The sequence below is a fragment of the Arachis ipaensis genome, chromosome B03 (genome assembly GCF_000816755.2).
Source record: "Arachis ipaensis cultivar K30076 chromosome B03, Araip1.1, whole genome shotgun sequence".
NCBI classification, from domain to species: Eukaryota; Viridiplantae; Streptophyta; class Magnoliopsida; order Fabales; family Fabaceae; genus Arachis; species Arachis ipaensis.
Genome location: NC_029787.2, coordinates 19,214,606 through 19,230,027, shown reverse-complemented (window position 1 = coordinate 19,230,027; position 15,422 = coordinate 19,214,606). Strand labels below are relative to the sequence as shown.

Genomic DNA, 15,422 nt, shown 5'->3' with positions numbered 1-15,422 from the left:
TTGAGGGAGACCATAAGGGGATGAATGAAACGTTTAGGTTAGAGGCCATTTCGATTTTTTTATTCTGGGTTATTGAGGGGTTGACGCGTGGCTGAATAAGCCACGACTATTATATAATAGATAGATGTGTTTTCATGGTGGGTTAGGGATTGGGGTTATTGTGCCTTCCTGGTTGATGTCAATTTTGATGATCATCTGTTATTTTCGTATGGCTCTCATTACTATTGTGTGTCACCATGGGAGATCCTTTGTGACGAGTGAAGACGGTGTCGTCTCATATATCAGGGACCACATTTCAGAGATTCTGAAACTTGACCCAGATCGGCTAGATGTGTTTTTCATCATGGAGTGCTACAAAGAGCTTAGGAATGATAAGGTGGAACACTGTTGGTGGCTGGTTCCAAACAGGCTCTTAGAAACTGGTCTAAGAAAAATAAATTCTGATGCTGAGCTCCTGGAGATGTGCTTCCATGCTGAAAGAAATCACGGAGAGGTGCATGTGTACTATGAGCATGAGGTATCTCTTCCAACGTATTTGGAAGAACCATTATCCAAAAAGGGCAAGGAAGTGGTGGTTGAAGTCCTTACCCATCCAGTTTTACTGAGAATAGGACCAAGGTCCAAGGCCATTCCTCCATACCCAGTTCCAAATCCATGTATCAACCAACCTAAAACTACTGAACCCACCCAGCAGCCAACCTCTACCATTTCGAACCCAATTTCTGTGGCTGCTACCCCTGCCCCACCTAACCAAGATATAAACCATATTCAAGTACCAGCTCCAGCCACCAATTCAACCCCAATTCCCAAATGTACTCCAACACTAGTGCCTAAGTGAAAACCTAGTAAGATTTTCCAACCCAAATGCTCCTCAAAGAATGGGAAAGAAAAGAAATGTGTTGCTTTGAAAAAATCGTAAAGAAAGGTGATGCAATAACAACACTGAATAGGAGATATATAACCAGGGCATTAGTTAAAGGTCATGTGACAAGACATACAACTAAAGGGAAGGAAAAGCAAGTTGAGACGGTTGTGTTATGAGAATCTGAATCTTCAGACAGTTATGAAAGTGCAGAGGATAGTACTTATAAGCCCGGGATTGAAGAGAGTTCCAGTGATGAGGAGGTTACCAATACAATACTAATAGCTAAAAGGAAAGAGGTTAACAAGAAACATATTAAAAAAGTTAAACTTAGTAAATTGAGAAAGGAGATACTCCAAACTAATTATGGTTTGGTGATTCGAGTGAAGATGATGAATTATTTTTCGGACCAATGGCAAACCCTAGTCCTAATATTGGTGTTTATGATGCTCATGATGAATATCTTGATGATTCAGATGGGGTAAATTCTTGGCATTCGGAAGAAATGAAGACACCTCCTAACTGAGAAGATGAATTTGGTGAAGTTGAGGATGATGAAGCATTCCCTGTTTTTAGAGAAGGTACAAGATTCGAAAAATTGTGCCTAGAGGTAGGGATGAAATTCAACACGAAGCTGGATTTTAAGGAAGTTGTGAGGGAGTATTGCATACAGGAAGGTATGAGAGTTTGGTTCAAGAAAAATGATAACGTAACGTGCCGGGCTTTATGTAAAGGTGAGGAACAATTATCACGCTACTCGAGGAAATTAGAATGTATATCATGAGGACAATTGCTCGAAACAAGCTGAAATTCAGGAATCATGTTGGCTTACTACCACCTGTTCAACGCAGCCGCTTGGAAAAGATCAGGAATAAATCAAAGAATTAGGTGCCAATGTCACTACAAAAAAACTGGTTAAAATGTCATTAATATTAAGGCAATTTTGTATAAATGCCATAATGTTCATGAATTAAGGCAATTTATGTCACTGTCATAATGTATTTGTAAGTCAAGGACATTTTTAGTGATTTCGGCAGTAATAACCGTTGTTAGAAGAAAACCCAACCTAAACCTAATTGCGAGTTGAAGAGTAGAGCGTGAGCAACAAGCTTCTCCTCCAGTGGCTTCTTCTCCTCCATTGATGTGAGCTTCTCTTCTATTCTTGTGAGCTTCTCTGCCATTGATGCCATCTTCTCCTCTATCGAGCTTCTGCGCTCTATGTTGTGCGAGCTTCTTACCCTAACTCGTCTTCTCCGTGTCCGTTCTCACTTCTAGGTTTTTATACAAAATTCTCATCCTCTTCTTCTTCATCTTCTTTTGATTCATGATTTGTTACTTCTTCTCTGGTTATTACTATTCTTTCGATTCCTTGTTTTATGTGTGTGTGAGTTACGTTGGTGTCGCAGAATTCAAAAACTACATCGCCGCTGCTCTGCAAGCTTCTCCTCCATCAATGATTCTTCCCCTCCATCGGTGTCATGTCCATCAATGCTTTTCCTCTGATAGTACATTTGCTTCTATTGATGTGATTTGCGAGGTATTCTATTAGTTTCTTTTCTTCGAGCTTCTCTTCTCCTCATCAACCTTATTTTGTTTGATTCTATGTTTTGATTGTTCTATGCTAACTGCTACTTATTTTATTTAATTATAGGTTTTGATTTTCTTCCTTGTTCAATTTATTTTTAGGTAAAAATTGGGGATTGTTAGAAGAACTTGACTAATTGAGTAAGGTCTTCACTGAATTTCTTCATAATTATAGGATTGATTAGAATCATGTGAATACTTATTTTCTCCTGATATTACATGCACTGTGAACTGCATAGATGTTCTTCATGTTTTCTGTTTGCAGAAAAAGCTTTTAAGGAATTTACTTGAGTTATACTTTTTTAATTTTGAAAGCGTGGAGTGTTAGAGTCTCAACTAAATTATTTGAAATCCTACTAACATTCTAACATGGTATGTGCAATTATTTATATAAATTCTCAAAATCTAGCTTGTTCGACTTGTCGGTTATAGCAAATTTGTAATCACTATAGTCGAAGAGTTGTAACATACACAATGAACTGGGAGCAGTCAATTGCTTAAGTTTAGTTTATTATTTGTTAAATCAGTGGTTCAAATTCATAGAAAGTGGTCACCAAACACAACCTCTAATTCATATTTGCCTTCACCATGTTTTCCTTTCTTCATGAAACCCAAATTTGACGTCACTAATATAATGCTTCTCTTAATGTTAGTACATGGCTAGACCTCATTGGATGCCTCTAATATATATAGTATTTTTGTTTTATGACAGGGGCTAATTATCTCTTTGATGCTTGATTTGATATTCATTCAACCTGTTAATGTTATATTTTGGAAATAGACATTATGAATTTTAGATTGAATGAAGTAGTTAGTGTTCCATTGACATTTTCTTTTAAATTGATCATCTTGTGTTACTTTTGTAGAGATCTTGATAACTCTAATCTATCTGGACATTTGGTATCTAAACTTAGGAAGCTTAAGCATTTTATAATATCTATATGCTATATATACTATGGTTAAAATTTTGGTACGGTGATGTGGGTTTTCTAATGTCAAATGTGCACATATAGCTATATTCATTGTATTTTTCTACTTCAATAAATACATAGTTATATGCTCATTGGATTTTAGACTAAAATTTCATGGTTGCTTTCATGTTTGTCTCATAATAGGTCAATCTTCACATCCACCAGCTGAAGATATGTGACTTTGGAAGTGCTAAAATTTTGGTTAGTTTATTCTTTAACCTGAAGTTCTTAATGTTTGTTTTGAACGAGAATATTCTATTATAACTAAATTTTAGGTTTTATTTTGTCCTTCTCTGTGAGGTAATGTGGGCTATAATTGCTTCTTCTTTTAACTATCTTTCTCTTTTCTAAAATTTAAATGCCACAAGTAGTACAGAGGCAACAATAAATATTTTGTTGTTGTCTATAAGATGCATCCTAAGCAATTAGAGTTAGTAAACCACATTCAATTCTTAGAAACATTTAGTAATAATGCACTTTATGTGTTTGTTATTTTGCTTCTTAGAAATTGAAATCATTTAATTACTTCCAGTTTAGTGTTTTAATAACTCTCTTGCATCCTTTGTATATTGAAGAATTACAACTCAATTACTGTCATGAAATAATACATATCTAGTTTATTACTAGAACATCACCTGCTTCTTTAATGTGTGGCTTTTAGACAAATGAAGAAAAAGTACTTAAATCCTCAAAAAGGAAGAGCTTTTCTTCTTCCACGTAAATCTTGAGACATTCCAGTGATTTTGGGATATTTTAAAAAAATCTATGCACAACTAACTCCATCACATGTCAACCTCACTTCATGTTGCTTTATTTTGGGATATGTATATGTTGCTCTAGCTATCCTAGGTTTCCTGAGCTAATTTTCAGACTACTTTAGAAACCAGCCTGATTTTTCTTATTAGCATAGTATATATTAAATAATAAGCAGAGAATTGAACAATAGATTGAAATAGGTAGAAAAAGAAGGATTCAAATCACTTGTTTAATGACATATTGAACCTTGTCTATTGAGCAAAAACTTTTTTTTGTTTTGTGTTGTAGAATTATACTTGATTATTGAACTTTTACTTTGTCCATGCTTGAGGGAAATGACATTTGTATTTGGGTAAAGTACTATTTTAGTCCTCAATATTTGGGCTAAATCTTAATTTGGTCCCTAACGTTTCAAACGTACATTTTTTTGTCCCAAAATTTTTTGAAAGGATTCAATGTTGTCCCAAATTAGGATTTAAGTCAAACATTGACATTTTGAATATATTATTATACATTCTGAAGCAAAAATGCTCCAATCATCCTGAAAACATCTCACACCAACTTTGGGGCCTGCTCCCATAAATGCTCTATTATATTAAGTAATACAACAGATTTTTACTATAATTTGTGTGGTTGAACTAGTGACTAAGTGCTAATTTCAATAACTGCTTCTTATTTGCTGGAGGAGGCAAGTGGTGCATTTGTTGTTCAAATACTTGTTCATTTTCTTCTCTCCTCATGAAACATTTTTATATGTTATGACCATTTGCTACCTTTTTTTCACTTCATTGTTATTTCATATGTTGGACATTAATTTTGGGCTTGTATTCTGCATGATGAACATGTGTTTAGGTTAATGTGTTTTCTTCTACAACTTACAAGTTGCAAATTTGTTGGCTTTGGTTGACTTATTTTAAATTAGCTCAGCGTTAACTTTATTTTTGCATTTTATTTAATTTTTTATTTTGAGCTATCCTATCCACATTGTTAATATTTGCTGGTTTCATGTGATATACTTTACTCATTCTTGCTAATATCCTGCTGCAGGTTGATAGAGGCCGAAGGTTAAAATTTTATTCTTTGGCCAACAGAAAACAATTCACAAGTTTCTCACACAACACATGAATATCTTACATCCTTTTGCACGCCTTCCTCTATGCAATGCCATTGCAAGCACTAATCCTTTTCCACCATTATTTTCTTACTTTCAAGGTATTAGCCAAGCTAGTTACCTTGTTTTATATATGAGATATATGTGATACTGTTAGAAATTGGAGCCAATCTATGTGAAGACATTTAGAATTAAAAAATCATGTTATATTTTATACTTTATTTGTATTGAAGTTATTACTTTTGATTTTTAATACTAAAAAATTCTATGTTATATTTAATACTTTATTTACGAATTACGTAATATTTTGTTTTAGGTTATGATTTTTTGTTATTGTGAAATTTTAAACAAAAATTTATTTGTTTAACACGGTAAAAATAACGGTTAAAATTACCTTTTTAAACGATAAAAAATGTCACTTTTACTTGGTAAAAATGGTGGCTTGTAATTGTCATTTTAAACAACTTGAAATGTCATTTTAACATGGTAAAAATGGCGGTTTTAAACGCCGTTTTAACCAATAAAAATGCCACTATCAGGGTAAAAACGGTGGTTCAAAATGCCGTTTTAACCAACTAAAAATGTCGTTTTAATCCCGTAAAAATGGCGGTTTCAAACGCCATTTTAACCAACCAAAAACGTCACTCTGCCAAGGTAAAAATGACGGTTCATAAACGCCGTTTTAACTAACAAAAAGCGCCGTTTTACCCTGAAAATAACGGCAGTTTGAACCGCCATTTTAACCAACAAAAAAATGCCATTTTATCTAGAAATAACGGCGGTTCAAACCGCCGTTTTAATCCAACTCAAAAACTGCCGTTTTAACTAGGTAATTGTGGCGGTTTTTTAAAAACCGCCGTAATAACCAAATGGCGCTTCAAATTATGGCGGTTTTTCTTGAGCACCGTTCAAGGTAATAATGACGGTTCAAACCATTGTAATAACCCTAAAAAACTGTCGTAATTACCAAGATTTTTTGTAGTATGGGGTTCAGAGATGCAGACTATGAACAATTCGAGGTCCATGGTTGGCCAACCAATATAGCAGTGGACTTGGAAAAGAGAATATACACATATTTATTTTGGTAACTGAGTGGTACTAAATTTTTAATTGTGATTACTATTCTTATAGTAATTATGATCACTATTATACTTTAGTTGTGGTTGTTGTACTTATTCTGATATTGTAATTGTGGTTTCTTAATTTATTGTGGATTGCAAGCTGATATTGGTTTCTTAATTTTTTAGGTGCATTTTATTGATTTGAAATAGGGACGCCTTGTGTCCATGCTTGTGCTCATTGGCTAGGGCAGGCAAGCAACCTGAAAATTTTTTTCATAAATGGTTGAGAATGGGTGCATACAATGACACATATGTATTTCATATCAACCCTATTCCTGACCAGAAATTATGGGAGAAGTCAATCTACAACAGACCACAAGCATCCAAGTTTAAGAAGATGCCGGGAGCACCCAAGAAGAAACAAAAAAAGGATGCTGATGAAGGCCCAATTGGAGGCAAGAAGCAGAAGATCACCAAGATGAAGAGGGTATATAAAGAGGGTTCTTGCCGTCATTGTGGTGGTAAGGGTCACATAAAGAGGAATTGTGCCAAGAAGAAGGCTGATGATGACGTTGTGACTATTGCAGCTGCTGCAGCTACTGCTGCTGCTGAATCTGGTGAAGCTGATACAGGTACTTAGCAACAATTTCCAGCTGTTGCAACTGAAGTATAAGATGAAGGCAATGCTACTGAGATTGAGTTTGGCATGAGTCAACCCATTGTGTCAGAAAATAAAAATGAAGACTCTCAATAGATTTTCAATCATTGTTATCTGTTATTGTTGCTTTATATATTTATTTTTATCTCATTAAATAGTGTCCTACAAGTTGCAACAGTTGTTGTGCAACCCTAGGCAAGGCCACCAAAACTCCCACAAAAAAAAAGACAACCTCCACCAGCTGCACCAGCTTCAATTCCTCCACCAACAACCAGTGCTGCTCCACCAAATGTTTCAAATGCTCCTCCACCACCCACTGTTCCAATTTCAAATACTCCACTAGCAACAACTGCTTGTATCGATCCAATGGTTGGTACATTTGCAGCTACAGCTTCAAGGTTGCATAACGTCCTGCGTTTTGTACCAACTCCGGGGTTCAAACCACCAAGAAAATCGAAGAAATGAACATTTAGCTGTTTTCTGTTGAGACATTTTGGTTTTAAACATTGTACTTTATAGTTTCTGAGTTCCATGTGTCAGGGTGTATATTTGAGTTAAATACTCTATGTTATTTTTTGATAGTGTCTAGTTTGACACAGACAAATTTAGAAACAATTAACATAAGCTGCATATTATCATCGAATGTTTAAAATCTTATTATTGTTCCGTAACTTCATATTCCTTCATTTCTAAATTACAATTAGCAACAACAATAACAAAATAGAACATTGTGTTATCATTTTTATTCATTTGTTCGTAGGGTACAACAATCACAATTTTTTTGTAACACAATATCCAAATGGCCTTCACTACTTCCATGCTACACAAACAACAATCACAATTACTAATAGAACAATAATCGACAACACACAAAATGCTAGTTTTGGAGCCCTAACTTTAGACTCCAAACTTCTAATCTTCTAAGCAAATTTCATTCTCCACTCCTCTATTTCAAATCCAGGATTATCTCTGTCATTTACTTCTTCTTCATCCGAAACTTTGTCAGCCTACATAAAGAGACCACACTACCTCTTGCCAACACTCTGCAACCACATTTCATTCCCATGGAGAAGAAATGTTACAAATTGAATGAGCAACGACACTAGCTATATACATTAACAAGAAACATTTACATTATAGTTAGGACAACCATAAAATGGTCTCTCTGGATTCGCCTTTGTTCCTGATCATTTGAGGATGGGTCGGCTGCCACACCCACACCTATCTGAAAGTCATTCGTGAATACTTCTAGTGGTTCTCCTCTCACAGCTTCTCTCAGATCGTCGGTTACTGGAGCTACTAACATGGTTGCTGCCTCCACCCATCATGACCCATTCAAACCACACTCAACAATAGTAGATAAGAAGAAGGAGAGCAAAGAAGAAGAAAGAAAGTGGTTTCTAATAATAAATTGGAATTAGGGTTATAAACCACTTCAAGGACTAAATTAAGTTAAATAACAATAACAGCCACGTCAGATAGCTGTTACCTATCCAACGTGGTGCCTCTTCGTACATGTCATCAGGCTGTTTAGGAATATTCTCCGAAAAATACTTCAGGGACGACCATGAGTCACTTTTATTAAATTCAGGGACAATATGTCAATGCAAATTTAGGGACCACTTTAAGTCTCAAGTGTAAGTTCAGGGACCACTCTGACATTTAACTCTAATATAAAACTATAAATGTAAATTAAAAAGGGTTATTAAACTTTATGAGTTAATAGTCAAAATCGTCCCTGAAAGATACTCCGATCTCCATTTTGGTCCCTGAAAGATAAAATTAATCAAAAGCATCCCCGAAAGATATTAACGTTGATAGAGTTCATCCTTCCGTCATCTCAGTTGCTGATGTGTGTAACGTTTGCTGAGCTTGAACGTTAAGTTACAGCGTGGCATAGACCAAAATGATGTAGCATCAATTCTCCACCCCCAAAACCATGGAATGACGTCGTTTGTGGTCCAGAGTGGGATTTTCAAACGTTTATCCCCATTACCTCCTCTCATAACAACCCTCTTCAACTTTTGCTCCAAAACCCCTCGTCTCCTCTCTACTCTGTGACTCTCTGCCTTGAGACACTTGCCTATGATCAGAACCTCCTTGTTTACTTGACGACCTTTGTGCGCATTGGCATTTATGGAGGAGTTGGCGTTACTAGAGTGGAAAGTTGGAACCGGAGGAGCTCGCAGAGAACTTACGCGGTTGGAGGAAGGAATAGTAACTGCTATAGATAAAGATTTAATTTTTTTGTCAGTTTTTGTTGATTTTGCAGTGTTGGTGTGTGTCGCTTTATGTTGACGTAGTTCTAAGAAAAGTAGATTAAATGAGGGGTACTCGAAAAGATAGAGATTGATGGAGAGTGGAGACAAATAAAATCATATATGCAAATTTAGATTCTAAATGGCTTTATATTAGACATCATTTATGATAAAACATTATGGCATCATTTGATTCATGGAATAAAACCTATCTAAAAGGTTAAGTTCTATTGCTATAATGTTTTGTCAGTCATCTTAACACATGTTGAATTTGGCAATGAATTTCCTACTATTGGATTCTACCAAAGCATGTAGTCTTAATGGTAAGTTTATGCTTCACAATTGTTATAATTGCTGCATTTATGCTAAAATACAAAATTCTGTCAAGTTTAGGTTTCACTCATGCAAACAACTGTAGAGGAGAACAAAAAGTTTGTTGATTTCATTGTAAATAAACTGAACAAAAAGGGTATATCTGCTTTAGATACACCAGGGAAGCCTTTTCATGACCCAAAGGCAATGAGTACTCTTCTTCATGAACTACAAAGGCTTGTTCAGACAAATGATGATTGTCAGGTACTATAATTTCTCAATAACGACATTTATTAAAACTATAAGCTTCAATTTAGCATGGACTTTATTTTATTTATCTACTATTGATATCAGGATTTGCGAAATTTGAAAGTTGTGAATTTTTCAGGTAAAAGTATATCCCTATCATATTAATGACCTTGAGTTTGCAAATGCATTAGTTGATGCATTTTTGGATATTAATGAGAGCTCTACTAAAGATTATACTCATAAACAAGTAGCCAATCCTAAATCCATTGATCATTTCGTAAAGATGATGACGCTTCAAATGCATCAAGTTTTAGGAACATTGGCTATACGCCAAGTGAATTTCCAGATGCAAAATTAGGTTCTCATTCAATTTGCTTAATGTTTCTATTCTTCCCAAGTTTGAAGAAGCTGGAGGTGTTGATCTGATAGTGCTGTACAATTTATTTACTTTAGGTTATTTACTTATTGTTTTATCTTTAACACCACTTGCATTTATTTGGTTAAAAAATAATGGTTCTACCAACTGGCCTATGCAGGATGCAAAGAGAGGAATGCCACCCAAATTGCATGTCATTAAACGCAAGGCAAGATTGAATGCCTCCACCAAATCACCTGTGGCTATATCTGCTAAAACACTGAAAGGAACAAGTTCCGCAACTACTAAGAAGATGCAAAGCTTCATGACATTTGTGCCAACTCCAGGCTTTAAGCATCAAAGAAAGAAAAATTAAGAACTTTAATTAGGAAATGTGTTTTGTATGTCGTTGTTATTAGCTTTTTGGGAATAGGCCTGTGTATCTACTAAGACAATATGATATGATTATAATGTTTGTTATGGATTATAACAATGATTATGTCTATTCTGATAGCTTTTTGATGAATTTATATTTAGGTACAAATATTACCATATTGTATTTTCAATGAAATCCATCATGCTCAAAGGACAAGTTTATGTTGACTTAAACACGATGAAGTTGGAACACCTAATTTCATTCATAAGTCACGTCATAATTACATATCAACTAATTCAATCTCAAAACTCTAACAACACCCCTAAAGCACAACAACATAACACTCCATCTGTAGCTTTACTTGGAGATACATGTGAACAAAAGTGATGCACAAATAATAGTAGCCACAATCATTGCAACTGAGATGTACATTATTAGCATTTTCATTGCTCTAACTTCACCCTCCAAGCTACCCAATCTCCATGACACATTCAATCTCCATTCATCATAGTCACCATCAACCTCTACATCAGTTTTTGCCCCTGCTATATACCCATCATCATCAACCCACCTAAAGAAGTTACAGTGGCTTCTCTTCTGAATATTTTCAGAAAAAATATAAATTTCAACTGCCCAAAAAAATAATCATAGGAAAATGGAAAACAAAATTAATTTACACTAACTCACTAGGTATCTTGCACAAGTGTGGAACAATCTATTTGGGTTCTGTCTTGTACCAGATTTCTTGATCATTGTCTTCAACCCGCAAAAACATGTCTGGTCCTTCATCTTCCTCCCTCATCACATAGAAGAGTTGGAACCATGGCTACCAAGAGACTGAGATGGCAAGTCACCGCTGCGACTTCCATTCATCATGATAGTGACTAAACAAACATATAGGGTCATCTACTACGAAACTCACACACATTTATGTTTCAGATTAGAGTTAGGTTAGGGTTGTAACATTAGAACTAATTTGAGCTAAATAAACAAACTTATCTGCTCAGCATTAATGTTAGCTACGCTAGAGTGTGCCACGCTGTAATTTAACGTTCCAGCTCAGCAAAGGTTACATACCTCAGCAACTGATGATGGAAAGACGAACTCCATCAATGTCGGTATCTTTCGGAAATGTTTTTTTATTAATTTTTATCTTTCAGAGATCAAAATGGAGATCGCGTATCTTTTAGTGATGATTTTGACTATTAAATCTAAACCAATGTTCTGAAAACCAGACTAGACCAACCGGTTTGACCGAATTAATCGAGAACCGGTCATCTAACCGGTCCGGTTGATGCCAGAAACCGAGCTACAAAAAACCGAGAAAAAAATCGGACGAATCGGTGGTTAACCGGTAGACCATATGAACCTGCCGGGTTTTTTAGCCTCCCAGTTCGCTACTTTATATATTAAAAAAAAAGAAACCAGAGAGGCAGAGAGGCTCTCTTCTCAGTTCTCTCTCCAAACACGAAACCCTATCGCAGCCACCTTCAAGCTCCAGAACGCGTGCCAGCCCCCGCCACTGTCGCCACCGACAATGACAACCCTCTCGAAGGTCTGCTCGGCCCTCTCGAAGGTCAAGCCAGTCATCATCGTCGGCCCTGAGTTGCAGATTTTTTGTTTTTGTTAAGTTTGGTTCGCTTATGGTTCTCACCAGCGTGCTTCAACTCCGTCGTGGACTTCTCTCATCGTCGTCGCTCACGCACGTTCACTTCTCATCGGCGTTTTTCTGCTTCGTCTCTGTTCTCTCTCTCTTTCTCGTAGCTCAGTCACTGTTACCGTTGGTAAGCGTCCATCCCTCCATTGCTTGTTCAGTTTCATTTTTGGGGGTTAATTGCTATTTTTGTGGATTTAATTATGTCGATTGTCGATTATTTTTTCTGGGTTATTTAGTTGTTTTCTGAGTTAATTTTCTTCGTTGATTGCCGCCGACAGTGATAGCCCTCTCGAAGGTCTGCTCGGCCCTCTCAAAGGTCAAGCTAGTTGTCATCGTCGGCCCTGAGTTGCAATTTTTTTTGTTTTTGTCGTCGTCTCCAAACATGAAACCCTATCGCAGCCACCTTCAACTCAATTGTGGACTTCTCTCATTGCCGTCGCTCACGCACATTCGCTTCTCGTCAGCGTTTTTCTGCTTCATCTCTGTTCTCTCTTTCTCGTAGCTCAGTCACTGTTACCGTTGCCCGTTGGTAAGCGTCCATCCCTCTACTGCTTCTTCAGTTTTCATTTTTGGGAGTTAATTGCTATTGTTCTGGATTTAATTATGTTGATTGTTGATTGTTTTTTTTCTGGGTTATTTAGTTGTTTTCTGAGTTAATTTTCTTCGTTGTTCATTGTTGTTAACAGGGCTGGATTGTTGTTTTGTTTTGACTTCTGGGTTAATTCTTGTTGATTATTGGTAATTTTCTGAGTTATTTTTGTGCTATTTTTTCTAATTCTGAGTTAATTTACTAGTTGTTGTTGAGTGAAATTAGTTAAACTTAAAAACTTGGTTTGTTATATTGATTCTGATTTCTGAGTTTTGTTTTGTTATATTGATTCTGATTTCTGAGTTGTTGGTTGCTGATTTTTTCTAATTCTTCTAATTATGAGTTGTTGATGGTACTTTGTTGGGAATGAATGTGTCAGTATACAATTGAGATACTTGTGCTCTTCAACTGGTTCTAGCTCTGATTTGATGCTGAAAGAAGAGTTTTCAATTGAAATCCCGGATGAGAAAACTGATAAGCTTCACTCTATTATTCTTTTGTTGATTTATGCACTTTTGGTTGTGCTGGAAATACAAAAAGGATGTTGCTGGTTAATTTTTTTATTTTGTTAATTATATGAATTGATGGCTTGATGTAGAGTTCTTCTGCTTTTCAATTTTTTTTTATTTTGTTATGAATTAATCATTCTGTAATTCTGATTTTGATATAAGTTCAATTTTGGAACCTCGGATTTTGAATTTTGCTATATTGAATTTTGTCATATAAGTTTAATTCTGTTATATTGAATTTTACTGAATATAATTCTGGATTTTGAATGTTGTATGAATTGATATAATCTTCTAGATTCTGAATTACTGTCGTTCTTAATTGTTGTATGTAATTTGGATTTTTAGATTTTGGATTCAGATTCGCTTATTAAGCCATGGCAAATCCCTCACCCGATTCAATCAATCATGACATTTGTGGGCATGTTTCTGCATTGAACTGCGTATTTTTTCTTTTGTTAATCTCCTTATATGTTGTATTGTGTTGTGTTCTCTGCAAGGTTATGAAAAACCGGACCGGACTGGCCAGTTCAACCGGGTTAATCGAAAACCGGTCAGTTAGCCGGTCCGGTTAACGCCTAAAACCAGTTTGCAAAAAACTGGTGACAAAACCGGTCAAACCGATGGTTAACCGGTGAACCGACTGAACCGGTCGGTTTTTTCTAAGGCCCGGTTCTCTCATTCACATCAAAACGGTGCCGTTTTGATTTTTTTTTAAAGAAAAAACAAAACACGAGAAGACCCCCCTCCCCCCAAAATGCCCCTGTCCCTTCTCGCTCATTCTCAGTCTCACTCTCACTGGCAAAATCCCTAATTTCAAAGGTGGTAGCTTTGGAGAGGAGCGGAAGAATGATCGGAGCCCTCGGAAGCAGCGGAGGAAGGAGGCAGTAGAGCTGTGTCTGAGGTTGATGTGCATGGCTTGTTCTCATTGTTTCAGTGTCTCTCTCACTCCCAGTCTCAGCCGCCGCCACTCTTCTCCTCACTGTCTCTGTGCTCGTCGTGAAGCCCGCCTCTGTCCTCGCCGTCGTCGGCCGTCTCTTTCTCATCGTCAAAATGCCTCTGTCTTGGAGCCATCTCTCTTTCTATCTGTGTCGAGCACCACGCTCTGCGAAGTACGAACGTACCCGTGCCGCATTGGACTCTTCGTCGTCACCGTGAGTTCTTCAATCTTCGTCGTTCCTCAACATCTTCTTCGTGGTCTTCTTTATTTTCACTGATTTTCTCCCTTTTCACTTTAGTTTTTGATTTGTTTCCTCTGTTTGTGTGGAATGAGTCATTGATTATTTGTTAATTTTATTTATTCTGATTTATGAGTTGCTTCACTTGTTTGTTGCTGATTTTTTTTATTATCAGTTGATAGTGCTATGATGCACTTCACTACATTGTTTATGGAAATTTGTAATCTTCTCCATGTTTCTATTAATGGAATACAGTGGTAACAGAGTATAGAGAATAAATGTTGAAAACTAGTGATCACATTGTGGAATTCTATATTGTAAATCATCTTCAGTCTCCTCCTCTTCCTCAGATGGTTTATACTCTGAATCAACGCTGTCACTATCACTATAGTTACCCATATCAGCTTCCAGATTAACATCATCACCACTCTCCCTATTCTCTGCCCCAGAGATATCAGCAGCTGGTTCAGATTGGTTTAAACCAGCATGTTCTCCTCCATACACAACCAGCTGTTGTCCCTCATCACCCATCCTATGATCCCCCCAACATCAATGTAGCCAGAAGCAGGAAATACGTCTTCCTCCTCAACCTTGTGCACTACATACATCTCAACATAATCTCTTAACTCAGTTATTTTGCACATAGCAATGGAATCTGCATCAAATTTAAACAACTTCAAATTTTCTTCCAAGTCTTCATGTGTAGGATCCTTGAACAACAACGAAGGGATATTCTCCTCCACATAACCAAACTGCTTTAACTCTGCATAGGCTTCAAATACGGACCACCGATCACCATCAATCTCTTCTATCACTGTTGTTTCTCCCTCCACATACTGTAACGGCCCATTCCGATAGGTAAACCACCCCCCATGGTAAACTTTCAGTTTAAAGTACACCATTGTCTTCTCCAACAACCTATACACAGTGCCATATCAC

The 15,422-nt window shown here is 36.5% G+C and overlaps 1 protein-coding gene across 3 annotated transcripts; it reads left to right on the top strand.

Moving 5' to 3' along the window:
* On the top strand, nucleotides 1,834-5,557 carry LOC107629925. 3 transcript variants are annotated; one of them, XR_001618089.2, is made up of 5 exons: nucleotides 1,840-2,137; nucleotides 2,269-2,399; nucleotides 2,549-2,592; nucleotides 3,562-3,618; nucleotides 5,221-5,557. XR_001618089.2 is itself a non-coding variant. In XM_016332874.2 (3 exons), the coding sequence occupies exons 1-3, from the start codon at nucleotides 2,187-2,189 to the stop codon at nucleotides 5,296-5,298; spliced, it is 348 nt and encodes a 115-aa protein (XP_016188360.1). In that variant the 5' UTR covers nucleotides 1,834-2,186; the 3' UTR covers nucleotides 5,299-5,557. The 3 variants fall into 3 exon arrangements, 1 of the variants encoding a protein (XP_016188360.1); XR_001618087.2 differs by having other exon boundaries at nucleotides 1,845-2,137; nucleotides 2,549-2,587; XM_016332874.2 differs by lacking the exon at nucleotides 2,549-2,592 and having other exon boundaries at nucleotides 1,834-2,399.